General features: G+C 38.7%; 1 protein-coding gene across 2 annotated transcripts in view; it reads right to left on the bottom strand.

The window, feature by feature from the left end:
• LOC138387139 (zinc finger protein 782-like) overlaps positions 1 to 16,972 on the bottom strand; it is a 33,127-nt gene extending 16,155 nt beyond the window's left edge. Inside the window, exons 1-4 of one of the 2 annotated variants that reach the window (XM_069474046.1) lie at positions 16,928 to 16,972; positions 15,396 to 15,485; positions 14,697 to 14,755; positions 11,025 to 11,151 (exon numbers count right to left, since the gene is read on the bottom strand). In XM_069474046.1, the coding sequence (XP_069330147.1) occupies positions 11,025 to 11,151; positions 14,697 to 14,711 (142 nt within the window). In that variant the 5' untranslated portion in view covers positions 14,712 to 14,755; positions 15,396 to 15,485; positions 16,928 to 16,972. Of the gene's footprint in view, positions 1 to 11,024; positions 11,152 to 14,696; positions 14,756 to 15,272; positions 15,486 to 15,887; positions 16,119 to 16,927 lie in introns of those variants that run through there. The other variant, XM_069474045.1, reaches the window with a different exon arrangement.
• Between the last annotated feature and the right edge of the window lie 3,928 nt (positions 16,973 to 20,900).

Raw genomic sequence — 20,900 nt, 5'->3', positions numbered from 1 at the left:
AGCCACCAGAATTGCGAGCCAAATTAACTTCTTTCCTTTATAAATTACCCAGCCTCAGGTATTCTGTTATAGCAACATAAAACAGACATAATTTTGGTTATGGGATTTTTTTTTTTTATTATTGATAGCATGTCCCTACTTTTTGACTCTATAAGACACTCCATATTCATCCTGTACATTCCCCACCTCTGCCCTAGAATCAACCATTTTTCCAAGCAATCCCAGTTCCTTTTATTAGAGAATGGTACTAGAAACTACTAACAGGTCTATTTGAATTTTCTATTTCTTCATGATTCAGTTTTGGTAGATACATTTCTAAGAAATTTGTCCCTTTAATCTAGGTTATTTTATTTATCATTCACAGTATTCTCTTATCATTTTTATTTCTGTGGAGTTGGTAATACCATCCCCCACTTTCATTTCTGATTTTACTTTTTTGGGTCTTTTCTTTATTAGCTGATCTAGTTAAACATTTGTTAATTTTGTTGATCTTTTCAAAGAAATTTGGTTTAATTAATGCTTTCTACTGTTTCCCTATTTTTTATCTCATATCTAATCTCTATTTAATATGATTTGCTTCCTTTTGCTACCTTTAATTTTAGTTTGCTCTTCTTTCTCTAGCTTATTAAGATGTAAACTTATGTTTTGATTTGAGATCTTTCTTCTTTTTCAATGTATACATTTACAATTATAAATTTCTACCTTAATATTGCTTTCACTGCATCCCGTAAGGTTTGGCATATTATGTTTTAATTTTCATTTCTCTCAAGGTATTTTCTAATTTTCTTCCTAATTTCTTCTTGACCCACTGGTTGTTTAAAAGTGTGTTATTTTCCACATATTTGTGACATTTCCAATTTTCTTTCTGTTATTCATTTTTAGCTTCATTAATTATGATTGGAAAAGATACTTTGTATGATTTTAATTTTTTAAAATTTATTAAGGCTTATTTTGTAGTCTACCAAATGGTCTATTATGGGGAATGATCCATGTGCACTCGAGAAAAATGTGTATTCTGCTATAGTTGGATGGAGTCTTCTGAATATGCCTGTTGGGTTTAATTGATTTATAGTGTTCAAGTCTTCTATTTCCTTACTGATCTTCTGTCGGGTTCTTCTATCCATTGTTGAAAGTGGGATATTAAAATATCCAACTATTATTGTAATGCTGTCTATTTCTCCCTTTAACTCTGTCACTGTTTGTTTCATATATTTTGAGGCTCTGATGTTTGGCACATATATGTTTATAATGGTGTGCCTTGTTGGCGAATTTACCCTTTTATCAATACATGATGTCCTTTTTTTGTCTCTTTGTAACAGTTTTTGACTTAAAGTCTATTTCCTCTGATGTTAGTATAAGGACCTCTGCTTCTCTTGGGTTACTGTTTACATAGAATATCTTTTTCTACCTCTTTACTTTTAACCTGTTTGTATCTAAACCTGTAGATCTAAATTAAGTCTTTATAGACAGTATAGAATTGGATCATGGTTTAAAAATTCATTCTGCCAATCTCTGCTTTTTGATTGGGAAATTCAATCCATTTATATTTAAAGTAATTACTAATAAAGGAAGACTGCATCCATTTTGCTATTGGTTTTCTGTATGTCTTATAGATTCTTTTTCCTCATTTCCTCCATTACTGCCTTCTTTTGTGTTTAGTTATTTTTCTGTAGTTTTGATTGCCTTCTCATATTCTTTCCTATATAGCTTATAGATTTTCTTTGTGGCTATCATGGAGATTACCTATAACATCTGTAGTGAATACTTACAATTTATGTTGCCTCAGCATCCATTTATGAATTCAGGTTTAGCTTTCTCTTGCCAGAGGCAAAGCTCAGTCACTGTTGGCTCAGTTTCCAGTTCTACACCACACCCAAATGGTTCAAGCCAGTGGTCAGAGATAAAACCTTACAGGCATTTCTCCCACTTAGATTGGGCACCCACTTTCCTGCCATTTCTTTTAAAGGGATCACTTAGCATTTGCCCATGAACTTCAAGTGACCCACACCCTATTCCCTTATATATATTGCTACGTGCCACACTCTCCTTTCTTATCTCTCTGCCTGAGCTCCTTGACCTGTGTGTGTGGCCTCCAGGTGTGCTGTGTAACCTGGAATCTATAAGTACTAAAAATTCTTAAACTTTCACATTGTGGTTGTGTCTTTGAAGCCATGCCTGCATTCCAACCCCTGATGGTGAAGCTGCCACCCCACAAGGATTCATGCAGGTGGATCCCTTGCTGGTGCTCTTTTGTCCAGGCCCTGGAGGCTGCTGGAGGCAGTAGCTACCAGCTGAGAGAAACTTGAAAAATTTTATTCAAAACAATAACCTAAAGTTATAACAATCTAATTTGAGTTGGTACCAACCTACCTTCAATCACATATGAAAACTCTATTCTTATACAGCTTTGTCCCCTGCCCTTATGTTATAGATGTCACAAATTATATCTGTATACATTGTGAGATCAGTAACATAGATTCATAATTATTTTTATACATCTATCTGTTAAATTTTGTAGAAAAGAAAAAGTGGAGTTACAAAATTACAGTGGTGGCTTTTGTATTTGCTCATGTATTTGTCTTTACCAGAGAGCTTTATATCTTCAAGTGGCTTCAAGTTATTATCTAGCATCCTTTCCTTTCAACCTGAAAGACTCCCTTTAGCATTCCTTATATGGCAGCTCTAGGAGTAATGAACTTCCTCAGAAGAGTCTTAATTTCTCATTTTTTGAAGGATAGTTTTACTAGAAATAGAATTGTCTCTTGATATATATTTTTTTCCTTTTAGCACTTTAAATATATCAATACACTGCCTTCTGGTCTCCAAGGATTCTGCTGCTAATTTTATTGAGACTTCTTTGTATGTGAGGTGTCACCTCTCTTGCTGCCTTCGAGATTTCCTTTTCATGTTTGTGTTTTGACAGTTTGATTGTGTGGCTCAGTTTGCATCTCAGTAGGTTTATCATACTTGGAATTCATTCAACATGTTAGATTTGTAGATTCATGTCTTTTATTAAATTTGGAAAGTTTTTAGCTATTATTTCTTCAAGTAACTATCTGTTCCATTCTCTCCTCCTTCTGGAACTCCCAAAATGCGTACATTGATCAGCCTGATGGTGTCCCACAAGTCTATAAGGCTCGGTCCCCCAAACCAACCAAGCAAACAAAACCAAATGCTGGCCCCCCCCAAAACCCCACAACTATGTCTCCAAGTCTTTGCAGATTCAGTCTCATCTGGGGCACTCTTTCACCACTTATCTAGGCTTGTACTGAGTCTAGGAATCACCATTCACCTAACAATAACTATATCCACTTCACAGGTATTGTAGGCATCCTATAACAGATTATTACCTGTGACCCTTGTCATCCCTTGTGGCACTGCTGTTATTCAATTCACTTATTCATGTTATAATGACCCCACACATTATTACTGTTATAATTTTCAATTGTACACTAGACATTCTATGTATTACGGGTCATCTTTATCTTCTGTTATAGTAGGCCCCCTTTGATACCATGGCAGCTAAAAAAGACAGTTTTTGACTGCCAGGTGAGGTTGGAAATCCAAGTTCTCCACTTAGCCTCTGCTGCTGGACACCGTGGGGTAGGGATCTGGGCAACTTTTTACTGTCAGTTCATAGTGAAAGTCCTGGCTCACTAGGCCTCATATGAAATCACTCCACTGGAGAGGTGGATAACTTGGATACTATAGGACAAGGGTGGAAGTCGGCCTTTGTTGACAGGAGAGGGCTGTAGTTTTTCCCACAATGTTTAGCTAGAGTAGGGCAGCTGTCTAAAATTTTCTGTCTTTCTCAACTGTCCCTTTCCTGTTCCTTAGAGGAAGCAGGCTTTACTTGGGATTTTTAAATCTGTGCCCATTGGTGTTTCTGGGTTGCTGGTTTTTTCCAGCACCCAGGCCCAAATGTGTTAGGCAAAAATAAAGCTGAGGAAATAAGATGTCATTTCTTGGGTTCTGAGGTCCCTAGCTGGTCTGTTTCCTTCTCTCCACTGTTCAAAGTCTTCTTATGTGTGTTTTATAAATATTGTCTAGTGATTTTAGCTGTACTTGAGGAACAGGGAGACATATCTGTAATCAATCTTATCTGGAACCATCAGTCTCCAGAATTTTCACATTTAAGGATTGCCTTTTAAATTTCGTGTGATTTTTCAATATGCAAAACATGTATGTAGTTCAAAAATCAAAACTGTATAAAACGGTATATTTGAAGTCTCACTTCCATTCCTGTCTCCAACACTCATTCCTTTCCTGTTTCCACTTGAGGGAAAAATACAAGTTCCCCACCACACAAAGAGGAACATTGTGCTGTGCTACCTTTGAGTGCTCAACAAAATTGTTACAAAGTAAACAGATGCCAAAAGATAGTTACCAGGCATAGCAGATGTGCCTCAGCACTTTCTTGAGACAGAGACAACTGATGTCAACCAGCCCTGACTGCTTTAGCTAACCTACAATACTCTTAACCATTGGATTACTAAAGTCTCCACCTAGTGGAGAATTAGATCATAAACATAACATGGGTTGTATGAAGGCTCATGAGGATTGTATTGCACATGCTTGATTTGTTTCAATGTGAACACATGATGATACAGTATAAGAGCTCTGCATTACTGGCTGGGGGGAGATTTAAGGCCACCAACCATGGGTAGGCGCTGCAGTGCAGTTTTTACTCTCTGAAGAACTTCTGCGCCGCCCAGGAGTGAGTGTCCAGAAAACTCAATGTGCAGGGAACTCCTGTGCAAGGAGTGAATGCCCTGTGTAAGTAACCTCTAATAAACTCATCTAACTCAACAAGCTGGCCTTGTTTGAGTCATTCTTTGGTCTCTCTGCTCCCTCTCAGTTAGGGGGTGGGGGGGGCAGTTTTTCTATACTGTCCGGGGATTTTCCCGAAACACTATTTTTATTACTTTCTGATTTTTATTCTAGTGTTTCATTTTTGTAAATATAAACAATTGCATATATTCCTGTCCATCTTTCTTTCTTACTCAAAAGATAGCTTTCTATGCACACCATTCTGCTTTCTCTCTTTTTGACTTAACATATACTACCTATCACCCCTTATTTGTATATAAGCTATTGCCCATACTATGGTTGCATAGTCTTCATTTGTGTGTAGATTTAACCCAAGTTTAGTTAACTAGTCAATGATGAACATTTGGGTTGTTGATAATGCACTGCTATTACAAATAATGCTTCAGTGAATAACCCTTGTGCATGTATCATTTTGTGTATGTGCAGGTATTCCTAGAGATGACATTTCTGGATAAAACATAATGCATCTAATTCTTTTTAGTGCCAAAAATTACATTTCTGAAAGGCAGTTCTGATTGTATTACTGTTTTACTTAAAACCCTCAATGGCTACTCATTGCTTAAAAACTTCAAAATATGGCCTCAAGAATATAGATTATCTTGGTCCTCCGCCACATCTCGTACCACATTCCCTCTTGCTCTCTTTGTTCCAGATGTACTGAATCTTTGTTCTGACCCTGTGCTCACTTCTTTCTCTTCTACCAAGGTCTTCATACTTGTTCTTTTTTCTGCATGGAATGTTTATATTTCCTTATTTAACTTATTCCTAGACTTTCCTTAAAGCTTTTCTCAAGTATCACTGATCTTTTTGAGTTTGAAAATTTTCATCAAAAAAGTAAAAAGGATAGCTTAGTGAACCACCCCCTGATGTATCCTTCACCCAGCTTTAACAAATGTCACAAATATTTTCTAGAAAACTTTTCTTGACCTCAGAAACTATTCAAATCACCCTATGAAAATTAAGCATGTGCCATTAAATAAGTTAAAAACTGCACAGGAAGACACTAAACAGTAGATACTAATAAATAGTTGCTAAGTTTTAACTGCATTTCTTCTCAATCATGTACTGTACAAACCAGGGTTCAGAGAAGGAGAACTATTAGAAAATATCAGAGATTTGTCTTAGTGACCTGCAATTTATATGATACAGCCAAAGCAGTGCTGAGAGACAAATTTATAGCACTAAATGCTTACATTAGAAAAGAGGGAAGTCTGAAATCAATAGTCTATGATCTCACATTAAAAAACTATAAAAAGAAAAGCACAATAAACCTAACATAAGGAGAAGAAAAAAGAGTAGAAATCAATGAAATTAAAAACAAAAACAAAAGAGAAAAATCAATGATAGAAAAAGATGGTTGACTGAAAAGAACAATAACATTGAGAAACCTCTAGCAAGACTAACAACTAAAAAAACAGAACATAGAAATTACTAATATAAAGAATAAAATGGATATAAACACTGATCCAAAAGACATCAAAATGATAAGGCAATAGTATAAACAACTCTACACATATAAACCTGACAACTTAGAAAAAATGGACTAATTACTAGAAAAGTAAAAATATCACAATTCGTACAATAGAAACAGATAATTTGAATAGCCCTATAACTATCAAAGAAATTAAATTTAGGAGGAAAAAATGGTGGATTAGTGGTGACCTCCTGGCTCTCTGCTCCCAGAGAAGGAGGTTAAGAACTCAGACGGCTACACACGAGTGGATCACTCCCCCATAAGAACAGCGTGGTGGATCTGCAGAGAAATAGTATGGGACGCACAGTGCAGCAAAAAAAAAAAAAAAAGGTGAATGGGAGATACGATGGCAAAGACTGGAGAGTATGAGATATACCATAAGGCACAGAGCGCAGGATGGCCGTGCCAGCCCGGCCAGCCAACAGTGTGATCTGACCCATAGGAGGATGTCCGGCTCCCCCACAGACCTCCACACCCACTCAGACAGGGACGTGCCTAAAGTTGGTGCAAAGTCATGGCACGAGATGACAGGCTCTATGGAGAGGAGACAATAGCCAATAGTGGAAACATTCTGAACTCCGCAGTGCTCTGTGCTAGGACCGCACTGGGTTGGGGAGGGACTGGTCCGAGTGATTATTTCCTATGACCGTGTCAGTGGGACCAGAAAAAATAAGGTGAACGCAGAAAAGGGGGCTCTGCCCCTGGAAACCGCTGACCATTCGGCTGGCTCAGGGTGGGACAGAAAGAGCAGGACCCTCTGATAAGCAGATGAGAGACTGCGGGACAGTTATACAGAGGTGACAGCTGGCAGCCTGTTGATTCAGCGCCCCCACCGCCACCAGCATCTGCCAAATCCTGATTGGTCACCCTCCAGTGCTAGCCCTAGCCACTGTGGTTATGAGTACAGGAACAATACAGGAAATAAATGAAAAATTCTCTAAAGAAATTGAAATATTACGGAAGAACCAAACAAATACTGGAAATGAAAAAGGCATTCAAGGAACTACAAAATACAATGGAAAACCTTAAGAATAGGATGGATCACGCAGAGGAAAGAATCTCAGAGCTTGAAGATAATGCCTATGGCTAAACAAACCAGATGAAGAATAAGAACACAAGAGTAAGAGACAAACAAGGGAAAAACATACAAGAAATGTAGGATTCTGTAAAGAAACCAAATATAAGAATTAGGCTGGGCGCGGTGGCTCACACCTGTAATCCTAGCACTCTGGGAGGCCGAGGCGGGTGGATCGCTCGAGGTCAGGAGTTCGAGACCAGCCTGAGCAAGAGTGAGACCCCGTCTCTACTAAAAATAGAAAGAAATTATATGGACAACTAAAATATATATATACAAAAAAAATTAGCTGGGCATGGTGGCTCATGCCTGTAGTCCCAGCTACTCGGGAGGCTGAGGCAGTAGGATCGCTTAAGCCCAGGAGTTTGAGGTTGCTGTGAGCTAGGCTGACGCCACGGCACTCACTCTAGCCCGGGCAACAGAGTGAGACTCTTGTCTCAAAAAAAAAAATAAATAAAAAAAAAAATAAGAATTATAGGCATCCCAGAGAGAGAAGAAGAAAATACACAAGGGCTGGAAAATCTGTTTCTTGGAATACTGGAGGAAAACCTGCCTGGCCTGCCCAGAAATCTAGATATCCAGGTACTAACTAGCACATAGAACTCCTGGGAGACTCAATGTGAAAAGGCAATCACCACATCACATAGTTATTAGGCTCGCCAAAGTAAACAAGGAAGAGGCAATGCTTCGAGCAGTGAGACAAAAACAGCAGATAACCTACAAAGGAAAACCTATCAGACTAATTTCAGACTTCTCAACTGAAACCTTACAAGCCAGAAGGAACCAGGGACTCATCCTCAATCTTCTAAAACAGAATAATTGGCCAACCTAGAATTCTTTACCTGGCAAAACTAAGCTTCATCCATGAGGGAGAAATGAAGACCTTCCTAAACAAGCAATCACTGATGGAATCTGCGAAGACCAGATCTGACCTGCAGGAAGCACTCAGACCTGCCTTATACACTGAATGGCACAATAGACACCCACCAAAGTAAAATCACTCAAGAGTTAACAGTCCAGAACCTGGATTCCACAATGGCTCAAGAGGTAAAACAAAACAGTAAGAATTTATCCAACAACATGAACAGAAATTTACCCCAAATATCAATTCTCTCAATAAATGTGAATGGCTTGAATTGTCCACTGAAGAGACACAGACTGGCTGAGTGGATAAAAAAAATCACAAGCCAAGTGTCTGCTGTCTCCAGGAAACACATCTAACTCAAAAAGAAGGTTTCATACTCAAGGTCAAGGGTTGGAAAATAAACTTCCAGGCAAACGGAAGCCAAAAGAAAGCAGGGGTAGCTATTCTTGCATCAGATAATATAAACTTTAAAATACCAAAAGTAAAGAAAGACAAAGATGGTCACTATATAACAGTGAAAGGAAAAATCCAACAAGAAGAATTAACAATTCTTAATATTTATGTACCCAACACAGGAGCACCCAGATACATAAAGCAAACGCTGTTTGATCCAAATAACATGATAAACAGTAATGCCATAGTAGCTTGGGAATTCAACACCCCACTGACTGAACTAGACAGATCCTCCTAGTAGAAAATAAGCAAAGAACAGTGGACTTAAACAGAGCTCTAGAACACATGGGTCTAACAGACATCTCCAGAACATTCCACTCAAATAAAGCAAAATATATATTCTCATCAGCTCATGGAATTTTCTCTAAAATCAATCACATCCTAGGCCACAAATAAGATCTCAACAAATTTTAAAAAATAGAAATTATACTATGTTATCTTCTCAGATCACAGTGGTATAAAATCAGACATCAATTCCAACAGAAACACTCACCACTTCATGAGGTCATGGAAATTAAACAATCTATTGCTGAATGACTATTGGGTCAGGGAAGGGATCCAGATGGAAATCAAAAGATTCTTTGAACTAAATGATAAGGGGGACACAAGTTATCAAAATCTGTGAGATACTGCAAAAGTATTCCTGAGAGGAAAACTAATAGCATTAAATGCTCACATCCAAAAGACAGAAAGCTCACAAATCAACAAAATAATAAACTGTCTCAAGGAGCTGGAAAAGGAAGAGCAAATTAATTCTAAACCTAGCAGAAGAAAAGAAATAACTAAGTTCAGAGCAGAACTAAATGAAATTGAGAACAAAAGAACTATACAGAAGATTAACAAAACCAAAAGTTGGTTTTTCGAAAAGGTAAACAAAATTGACAGCCCTCTTGCTAGACGGACAAGAACTAGAAAGGAAAGGACTCTAATAAACTCAACTAGAAATGAAAAAGGAGAGGTAACTACAGACATCACAAAAATACAAAACATTATCTTTGAATACTATAAAAATCTATATGCCCCAAAACTACAAACATGGAGGAAATGGACAAATACTTAGAAACACACAACCTTCCTAGCCTCAAGCACGAAGAAATAGAATTCCTGAACAGACCGATACCAAGCACAGAAATTGAAGCAGCAATTAAACATCTTCTAACAACAAAAAAAGTCCTGGACCAGATGGGTTCACACCTGAATTTCACCAAACTTACAAAGAACTCATACCTATATTGTAGAAATTATTGCACAACACTGAGAAGGATGGTATCCTCCCCAACGCATTCTACGACGCCAATATCACCTTGATACCAACGCCAGGAAAGGATACAACAACAAAAAGTTTGTAAGACATATATCTAATAAAGACCTGAATTTCTTCAATGCAACAATAAGACAAAAACCCCTTAAAACTAAACAAAAAATTGGCTAAAGATTTGATCAGACACTTAATGAAGATTTATGAATGGCTAAAAAGCACATGAAAAAAAGGTTCAACATTATTAGTCACCAGGGAAATGCAAATTAAAATCCAGTAAGATACAACTAGACACCAACTAAAATGGTCAAAAATAATAAGACTTACCAAATATCAGTAATCAAAGAGCAATAGGAACTCAAATATATTGCTATGGGCATGAAAAACAGTAGAGCCAGTTTGGAAACATTTGGTAGTTTCTTATGAAGTTACATACAAACTTACTTACCAGAAGACCCTGCAAGCCCACTCCTAGATATTCACACAAGAGAAATGAAAATATGTTGACACAAAGACATGTATGTGAATGTTCATAGCAGCTTTATTCATAATAGGCCCAAACTGGAAAAAAAACCTCATACGTCGACCAACTGATAAAGGACAACAAATTGTGGTATATGCACACAAAGGAACACTAACTTAGGATAAAAATAATAAGCTGCTGATACACATAAACACATGCATGAGTCTCAAAAGCATATGCTAAAGAAAAGAAGCCAGACAAAAGACAGTATATACTCTACGATTCCATTTATATGAAGTCTGAGAAAGGGTAAAATTATTGCAATAGAAAGCAGATCAATAGGTCCTAGGGTTCAAGGGGTAGGTGTGAGGGAGGGAGACTCACAGCAAAGGGCTACATGGAATATTTTGGGGGTGACAGAAATCATGATTGGATGGTGGTAATCAACTGTACGCATTTTTCAAAACTCACTGACTTGTATACTAAAACGTGCTGAATTTTATTTTCTGTTAAGTACACCTCAATAAAAGTGATTAACATGAAAAAAAGAAAAAAGAAAAAACAGAATTGCACTGTAGAGGGAGTCACATGGTACGGTCTGCTCACCCACTGAGACGAGGTGGCTGTAGTTCTCCAGCGTCACATCTCTGTACAGGGTCCTCTGAGCAGGGCCCATCTGCTGCCACTCCTCCCGGGTGAATTCCACAGTCACGTCCTCCAATGACACTGATGCCTGTAATGGCACATTTCTGATTAATCTGAGGGTTTAAAATCAGGAATAGAAAAATACTTTTGGAAACTCACTCGTTTATTGTTGAGAGTTTAAAACAAAATGCTATCAAGAATGCCTAACGTGGCTCTAATTCTGTCTTATTCTTTGGGAATACATAATTGGCACAAATATTCTCATGTTCTGATTTGTTTATATTTATTTTTAAACTAATTATATACATACACTGTAACTTAATATACTGAGGAAACTTAGTGCCTTATTTTTGTAAGTACAATTATTATAAATTGGATTCCTGTATACATTTCTCATACATCAACGGATTATGCTGAGTACTCTGTAGCACATACACCACAACCTGGAGATCTCTGCTGAGGTGATGGGGAACCAATGAAGAGATACGTGTAAGCCCGAGAGGTATTCCACACAACCAGATTTATATTTCAGAAGCAGGGTTTCTTTAGCTTGGCACTACTGACTGTGGAGCAGATTATGAATTTTTGGGACGGACTATCCTGTGCATTTTAGGGCATTTAGTGGTATCCCTGTCTTCTACCCATTAGATGCCAGTAGCATCCCCAGTTGTGATAATTAAAAATAACAACATTGTCAAATGTCTCCAGGGGAGCAAAATCACCTCCAGTTAGGAACCATTGCTTTATGTGAATAGTAGACTTAAACAGCAAAACAAAAGATCCAAATTAAGAGATGATCTATATTAAGGAAAAACAACAAAGAAAGGGAAGATACTCTTTATAGGAAATAAAATCTGTTCATTATTTTCTTGTGCAGCTATATACACAGATGCTACGTACCAACTGAGTTGGTGCTGATATCATATACGTATAGAAACTGGAAAAATGAATAAGAGTAAGAGATTGGGCAGAGGGTTGTAGTGAGGCAGATGTTCTTCATTTGTACTCAAAATACTTGTGGAACATAACAGACTTACCCAATTCCTCCACCTTTGGTCACATGATTTTGGAACAGAGAAGGAAGGTCTAAAATGAAAATAAGAATCTAGGAGACATTAGTCATGAAAATGGTAACTGAGGTCTTAACAGAAAAAGAGCTGGCTCAGAAAGGACATAGAAACTGGGGAGAGAAAAGTACTATGTAAGGCATTCAAGGAAATAGTAATATTTATTAATAAGAGGTAAGCAGAAAAAGAATAGGGCATAAAGGCTGAGAAAGAATTTCTAAATGATGGAAAGAGAAATCAGAGAGATTGGACAACTGAAAATTAAGAAAAGAGAGAATTGCAAACATAAATGATTCCTCTAGTTCAAGACAATAGACTGAGCACACACATTTGTATCACTTGCCTTCAAAAACACACTTAGCTAAAATACAAAACCCACTACAAATGTATGACAAAGGAAGAATACAAGGATGCATCCCAGCAGAAGCTGGAAAATCTGCACAAATTCTGGAAGACAGAGGGTAAGATAGTATTAGATAACAAAAACTTGGCAATGTTGCCCACAATCTAACACAAACATAGAGTGGGCAGAAGAAGCCGGGTGCTGAAGAGAGCCCCAGAGAGAAGTCCACAGCTCAAATGAATCACACTTAGAAACAAAGTGTGCCATGGGGAGAGTAAATAACTGAAAATCCTTGGGAGGGCTTCATACTGTGCCTGTTCTGCAGACATCTGCAGGAAATCTTCACGAGAAGCACTCTCGACGTAAGGTCAAGAAAAATGCTTCAGGAGCTCTGGGAGAAGCATAGGCTATTCTTGTATTTAGAGTTTGATGATCCTTCGATAGATGATGTCAAAATATAAACTTTCATTTTATGATTGTTCATTGATGGGATACAGATATATTTCCATATTTTATACTGATCTTGTATACAGCTAATTGCTAACATTAATTCTAATAATTTATCTGTAAATTCTTCTGGATTTTCTATATATGCAATCATGTCATCTCTAAGAAATGAGAGTTTTATTTCTTCCTTTCTAATCCTTGTACTTTTTCCTTCTTTCTCTTTCCTTTCTTTCTGTAACCAGTACTACTGGTTAAAATTTCCAATATTTTCAATCTCAAGAGAACCCTTCCATATGAAATTATATTACAGTAGGTTTTTAAAGATACTATTTATCAAATTAAGAAAGAGCCTTTCTATTCTTAGTACCTTAAGAGTTCATTAATAGGTATTAAATTTTTTCAAATTCATTTACTACATGTAATCATATAATCATATGATTTCTCTCCTTTACTCTGTGATGAATTATGTAAATTTTGATTAACTCAAACTTACATTCCTCAAAGAACAAAGTCAGAAGACTCCCATGACCTGATTTTGAGACTTACTGTTAAGAGACACTCATCAAGGCAGTGTGGTATTAGCAAAAAGATAAACATAGATCACTTGAAGCAAAGAGAGTCCAGAAACGGACCCACATATACATCCAGTTAATGTCTAACAGAGGTGTCAAGGCAATCCAATGGAGATAGTACATTCTTTTCACCAAACAGTGCTGACAGATGCGTGTGCAAAAGTGGACGGCACAAATATGGCAGGAATATGTTGATCTGCTCCCAATATTTAGACTATGCTGCCAGCACAAAAAGCTACGACCCTCAGACCCTAAAATTATGAGTCTAGGTTTCAAATTGGGCCAACTAGAATATATTTTGACCATTTTTGGTCAGCAGTTTTTATACTAAAATTAAATTTAAAAGCCAATCAAAAAAAAATTATTGCTATAGCAGAGGAAATACAGACTTTGAAATCCTAAGAGAATACTATCAACAAGCTCATGAAAATACACTTAAAAATGTAAATGAACAATATTCTATGAAAATGTAATAAAAAATTATATTAAGAGAAAATACAAATCCAGTACAAACTTATGATAAATTGATTAATAAATTGATTCAGTAATCAAAATCTTCACAAAAAAAGTCTTCTTCACAAGGTCAAAATTTATATGTGAATTTCACAAAAATCTATATAAAACAATTTTCTCATTTTTCTAAATTATTAGAAAAGAAAAAAAAGAGCATTGAAAGTACCCATTTCCTTTTGAGACTATAACCATGATACCATAATTGGATAGGAAAACAAGAAAGTATAGTCTAATCCAGCTTGTGAATACAGAAATAGAAATCCTAAATAAAATATTAGCAAAAAGCCCCAGGAAAATATGTAAGAAGAAATTTACCACGCTTATTAGCAACTAGGGTCTATACAGAAATTCAAGTTAATATTAGAAAATTGATTGAATTATTCACAATGTTCCTAGATAAAAGGAAATGGCTATAGCTTTATTTCAGTAAACGAAAGGTATTCAATATAATTCAGTGCACATTCATGACATGAAATCTTAGCAAACTGGTAACTAGAAAGAACCGACTTACCCTGACAATGGTTATTTATCAAAAGCTGAGAGCAAACATGAGTTCAAGGTAAAACTGTGTTATTTTCCCTCAAGAATGACTTGCTCTATTTCTATTTTTCCTTTTCCATTTAATGCACGGACCCTTCCAAACCTCATAAATCCGTAACAATACAAAGTGGGGAATGAATAAAGAGCTCACCTGAGATGTGTTCATTTTCTGTGGTTCTTGGGAGACTGCAGAGAACTGTGAAGGCTCAGCTGGGGGGTACAGAAAGAGGACCAGGTCATGAGGTCTGGCCTGCCTCACAGCAACCCACTTGGGGAGCGGCCTCTCTATGGGAATAGGGTCCTATAGGCCTTGAAAAGGCATGAGAAGGACCATGCGGAGGTGGTACCACCTGTCTCTCTATAACTCTGAAATGATTATGGATATTAAACCTTTTTTACTGAATGAATATAAACTTTTCTCAACTGATTTAACAATAATGCATGTCCTTCTAACTCACATAAAGAAATAAAAACAATAGAAAAGTAGCAGGATTAAAGTACACCAAAGGATAAGACCCTATTCTTTCATTAAAATAAACTTAGCAGAAAAATACTCAGTGTGCATCATTTATGTATTTTTCTTAGGAATATTGTTTATCCCTTGGTAATCCACAGAGAGCCTTGTAAGAGAGATGAGATGCTTTAAGGCAAGGATTTTTAAATGTTTGTTTCAAATTGGATGTATTTCTCAAAAGGCTCTTTTGATAAGATGCTTTTGGTAATTCACCTGTGAGAGTGAACTGCACTGTTTTCCTCCTGGCTCTTTCATAAATCATATGCCCCTGGAAAGTCACTGAGCCTTTCACGTCGAATGTCTTTAAAGCTTTCAAAAGAGTTAGAAGTAGATAACCTTAGAAAACCCTTCATGTATCCTCATTCTGGGATTCTGTGAGGTCAGGATGAAGTCTTCAGTGCCACATGTGTGACAGCAGTGGAGCATCTGTAAAGAGTGGAGAACAAAGGGACTGGAGGCTATTTTGGGATCACTGGAACAGGATTTCCACCCTCTACCTGGTTACCCCTGACCCCCAGATCTCCCTTCACAAGCTCAGCAATGACGTGGCCTTTCCTGAGCAGCCTGCTGCTGGGCCTCCCCAGCACACCTTGCTCTTCTCAGAGCTGGACCTCCCATTGTCACCCAGTGGCTTCTGGAGGTGGTGTCACCACCAAGTCTGGCTCATTCTGGGCACAAGGATCAGGAACTGCTTCTGACCATACAAATCCAGTATCTGCTCCTTTCTGGACTCTTTTGCCTCTGCTCTAAAGCTCTGGAGAGAGGTCTAGGCCAGACAAGTGCTCTCTTCCAAGTAAAACTCCTGTTCAGCAGCACCCTGTTTCCTACCTCACAAGGCTGCCTTGTTCAAGGAGCTGGGACCTGGACCTGAAAAACAAAGTCATTTCACAGGCAAAAACCTGACTCTTAGAATTCATTATTAGACTTAAAAAGACACACAGCCTCACAGTGCAGAAGGGGCCAGGAACTTGCTGAACCAAGGGAGCTGCAGAGACACCAGAAATCCCAAAATACATACGACACACGCAGAGGTTCCATCTATATGGATCTCCCATTATATCCTTGTGTGTTTGGGGATATGTCACTCTGCGAAGTGCTGTGAAGGCTGCAATGCTAGTTTTAGGCATGGGTGATATTAGACAATGCCTGAGACCGGAAATAATGCACAACTGCCCTTGAATCTGAGCTCCCTCACCACCAACCAGCTTGTGACCTGAGCACATCGCTCCACCAACGGGAGCCTCAGTCGTTATTTTTGATCCAAATGGTTACGTCGACCTCATAGAGTGGTTGTGAGGTTTACGTAAGCCACCCAGTGAATAGAAAAAAGTGTCTACTAAATATAAACAGCAGCTGTCACTCAGGGCTTAGTAACCTGCACCTGGCAATTTGCTTTACAGGTGATGACTTACCCATGTAGTTATTAATACCCTCATTTTAGATGAGAAACCAGACTCTTACCCAGGTTCCTTCCCTCGCCCCTGCTTACAGGCAATAGAGCTGCAATTTACCGGTGTCTCTCTGGCTGCAGAGCTCGCGGTCTAGCCTCAGACCCACCGCCCGCGCTTTCAGGCACGTTCATTGTCAACTTTTACAAACAAGCTTTCCCCTCCGGCCGCCGGCTAGGCCGGGCTCCCGGTCTGCATACCAGGGCCAGCACGGGGCACTTGCTCCTGACCAGCGCTCAGCCCCAACCGCGCCCCGAAGCCCGCGGGGTCGGGGTCCCTTCCCCACCGGCCTTCCCCCGGCCAGCCGAGAGCCTGCCCTGTCGCATTCACTGGCGCTTCGGGGCAGGAATCCCAGGAACTTCCCGCTGCCCCTCCCGAGCACAAGCGCCCCTCCTCCAGCCTGATCCCTCGCACTCTCACCCCAGGTCCGGACCCTCCGCTTTCCAACCAGATCCCGAGGTTTCCAAGCCGCTCCCCCTGAGAACGAGAAGCCAAATGAGCAGGCTGGGCTATGGCTGCGCAGGCGCAGAAGGAGGCAGTAGCCCCTTCCCAGAGTGCCGCGCGGGGAACCAGACCAAGTCAAGACTACATTTCCCAGAAAACTCTGCGCCCACTTTTAAAATGACTGACAACGCTGGAGGACGAACTTTCTTTCTTTTTTTTTTTTTTTTTTTTTTTTTTTTTTTTTGAGACAGAGTCTCACTTTGTTGCCCAGGCTAGAGTGAGTGCCGTGGCGTCTGCTTAGCTCACAGCAACCTCAGACTCCTCGGCTTAAGCGATCCTACTGCCTCAGCCTCCCGAGTAGCTGGGACTACAGGCATGCACCACCATGCCCGGCTAATTTTTTCTATATAGATTTTTAGTTGTCCATATAATGTCTTTCTATTTTTAGTAGAGACGGGGTCTCGCTCAGGCTGGTCTCGAACTCCTGACCTTGAGCAATCCACCCGCCTCGGCCTCCCAGAGTGCTAGGATTACAGGCGTGAGCCACCGCGCCCGGCCAAGGAGGACGAACTTTCTAAGCGTCTCCTGCTTAGGGTCTCTAAGAGCTCCAAGAGGTTAAGGGTTAAACTTGAACACTACCGTCAAATGCAAAAGGTGGCCTTCAATTGCATCCTGATTGAAATAACAGCATTTTATTTTTCCCATAAAACTTTCGGAGACAATTGGGGAAACAATATGGATTGGGTATTGAAAATATTAAGAAAAGGTACAGTTACTTTTGCAAACTGTGAAAAAAAATTTGAGTTATGTAGAGAAATTGATTGTTTTTTGTTTTTTGTTTTTTTAAGCAGGGTCTTGCGCTGTCACCCAGGCTGGTCTGGAACTCCTGCTCTTAGGGGATTCTTTGGCCTTGGCCTCCCAAAGTGCTGGAATTACATACATGAGTGAGCATGAGTGAGTCTGGCAAAAATTTGATTTTTTTAAAAAGACATGACTACTGAAGTATTTAGAATTGAAGTAATATAACTTTAAATTTACTTTATAATTTTATAAATTTTCAACCTAGAACCTCCATCCTGTCCCTTTGTAGCTAACCTGACCCACTGACCCTCAAGCCCTGTCCTGGAGCCCCCCGAACCCAGCATGGGGCTTCTAAGGCAGGTGCAGTCAGGTGCTGTAGGTGTTAGAGGTATATAGAAAAGCCATTGGTTTTTATACATTAACATTGCTTTTTGATGAATTCTCTGTTAATTATCTTGGATTTCCATGCTTATAATGACAAGTTTGCTGGTCTTTTGCTGGTTATAATCCTCTTGTCATTCTTTAACGAATTACAAATAAAAGCGCAAAATTGCTGGTGGAACTATATTAAATCAATCACAATAGACTTTAACAGAAAGATCATTAATGGAAAGTGGTCACTACATACGTTCATTCAACAAATATGTATTGAAAACCTGCTGTGCAATACATACCATTCAAGATGCTAGGACAGTAACATGAAATAAAAGAGATAAAATTTCCTACCCGTATGAAGTCTATCATCGGGGTGGTTGTGGGGACACTAGAGGAGAGTGATAGATGGGGCTCTAAAAACAGGAACAGGGCTGGTGAAGTGTCCTGTGAACAGTGACCATAGGGAGCCATTGTTATCCACAGATTACCTAGCCTATAGTGAGGGTAAGAAGTATTACTAGAACCTGGCAGAAAATGCCACCCTGGCAGGAGTTGTGGCCTTAGAAAGAGAAACACTGTAATAGCTAATTCATGGCTCACCACAGAGAGCCAAAGGAATGAACACCCAAACCTCACTTGTTTTCTTCCCGCAAATGTCCTATCTCCTTTGTTAAGTATTTGTAAGCACCATTCTATATCTATTCCTAGAATTCCATGCACAAACATCTCCACCAGACCTTTGTCACCAATTTTCCAGTCTTGTTTTTGTCTAGCCACCAGCTACCAGTCAACTCACTGAGCCACTGGACATGAATTGGTATAAATCTAAACTCAGGACAGGTCTCTTCTTCAAAGTGAACAACCAACTGTACTTCCCCTTAAACTCCGCCCACTGGGAAGATTTCTTTTCACCACACATTTCGGAGCCACCCCTATGTGAATTGTAATTGCAGCACCCATCACTTCCAATAATGCCACCACACAGTGTAGACCCAGTTTGAAGGAGATTCAATCCATATATGGACAAAGGTCCCCTTGGGAGTGCCTGGGGAATGATTCATGGCATATACTTGTGACTAAGTTATGAGTAATGTCATCAAAGGGACCCAGCCTCCCCTTTAGTTGAAGCCTCCTGTCTCTAAACTAGGATATATTAAGGACTGGGAGAGATTATCTGAATCCATGTTATGATGATTCATGTTAGTTTTCTGCCCATGAGACCTAGAATTTCACATACATACACTATATACACACACACACTATATATATACACATTATGTATACTATATATAAATGAATATATAATGAATATACAGATAGGTGCCCTACTAAGGTGTATAAATCTATTTCGTTTCAATGAACTTCATGATCAAAAAGCACTCACCAGCCACCACAGATCCATTCAAGTTACTATAAAAGGTGACTGTACGTCAGAAATACCTGGTGAGTTTTAAAAAATATTTATCAGGATTCTATTGGAAAAATATATATTTCATTGGTATAAAATGCAGTATGGGCTGCTCCTCAGTCTACAGTGGGCATACTTGTATTGATAAATTTGGCCCTAACCAAATACATTTTATTCTTTTTGGTCTAATATCCTAAGGATATACACTCATGTGTGCTACCTACTTCCTGCTTGTACTATTAAGATCTTCAGTTTCTTTGAAGTTTTGATTTTTAATTTCTGGATTATAGCTTGCAATTTTTCTCTAGTCATAACTGTTTTTTTTAATTGGAGTCATTAAGGGAAATTATACAGAACATTCCTGAGGAGAGTGGGTGTCTCCTTTCAAGGGGTGAGTTATACTAGGATCATCCCTTAGGTTTTGGAGAAAGAGAAGTGTCAAAAGCTGGTTAATCTTCACTTCTTTTTCTCAACAATCTACAAGCAGTGACTTTTAGTAAACCTTAAAGACCTTAAAACTGCAGAGAGTGCTACATATAACAAATCTGGACTGCCTAATAAGCCTCAAAAACCTAATTTGCCAGGCAAAGTATACAGAGCAAAGAGTATCTGCTCTGACCAAACAGTAGTAGATGTTTGACCACATCATTTTCCTCTGGTATTAATAATAGCTTCGGGCTTCCTGGATGCTTGGTAAATCCACCTAGGTGAAGGAAGACCATTTCTTCATATCGATCCTGACCTCACTCTGAGTCCATCCTACCAGGGATTGGAGGAGAAGTTGGCACTTACCAAGCACCTGACTTCATAAGGGTAGTGACAATTTTATAAAAGATTCAGGAGCATAGTGCTCTTCTTGAAGATAACCTTGTATTCAAACCTTATCTGAATGAGTACTTGAGGTAAATCTTCATCTATTGAGAGCCCAAATATATTGGATCACTTTTTAAACTGTCCAGACATCTCTATCTGGGAATTGTCCCTCTCAATTTCTATCACGATGGGTTAGTTTTATCTTTGTTAAAGTTTCATGCAAAAGGAATCATAGTGTATACTCATTTGTATCTGGATTTTTTTTCACTGAGGATAATGACTTTGAGAGTCATCCTTTTGTTGAGTATCAGCAAACAGGAGCAGTCTTACCCAGGGAGAAACTGCTTATGAGATCAAGGGGTACTCACTAAATTCAATGGGTTTAGGCTATATCTGAATCCAAAGAAATGTTCCAATACCCAGGTTCCTAGACTTTCCCCAATAAATGTCTCACATTTTATCAGATATACCTCCTCAAATTGTAGATTAAACAGCAATTGTAATTTTTCTGAAGAAATACTGGTCCCAAACTTCCCAAATTTGATGAAAAAT

This window comes from Eulemur rufifrons, chromosome 7 (genome assembly GCF_041146395.1).
Source record: "Eulemur rufifrons isolate Redbay chromosome 7, OSU_ERuf_1, whole genome shotgun sequence".
Taxonomy (NCBI): domain Eukaryota; kingdom Metazoa; phylum Chordata; class Mammalia; order Primates; family Lemuridae; genus Eulemur; species Eulemur rufifrons.
The sequence above is the reverse complement of the archived record's forward strand: the minus strand, read 5'-3'. Positions and strand labels throughout refer to the sequence as shown.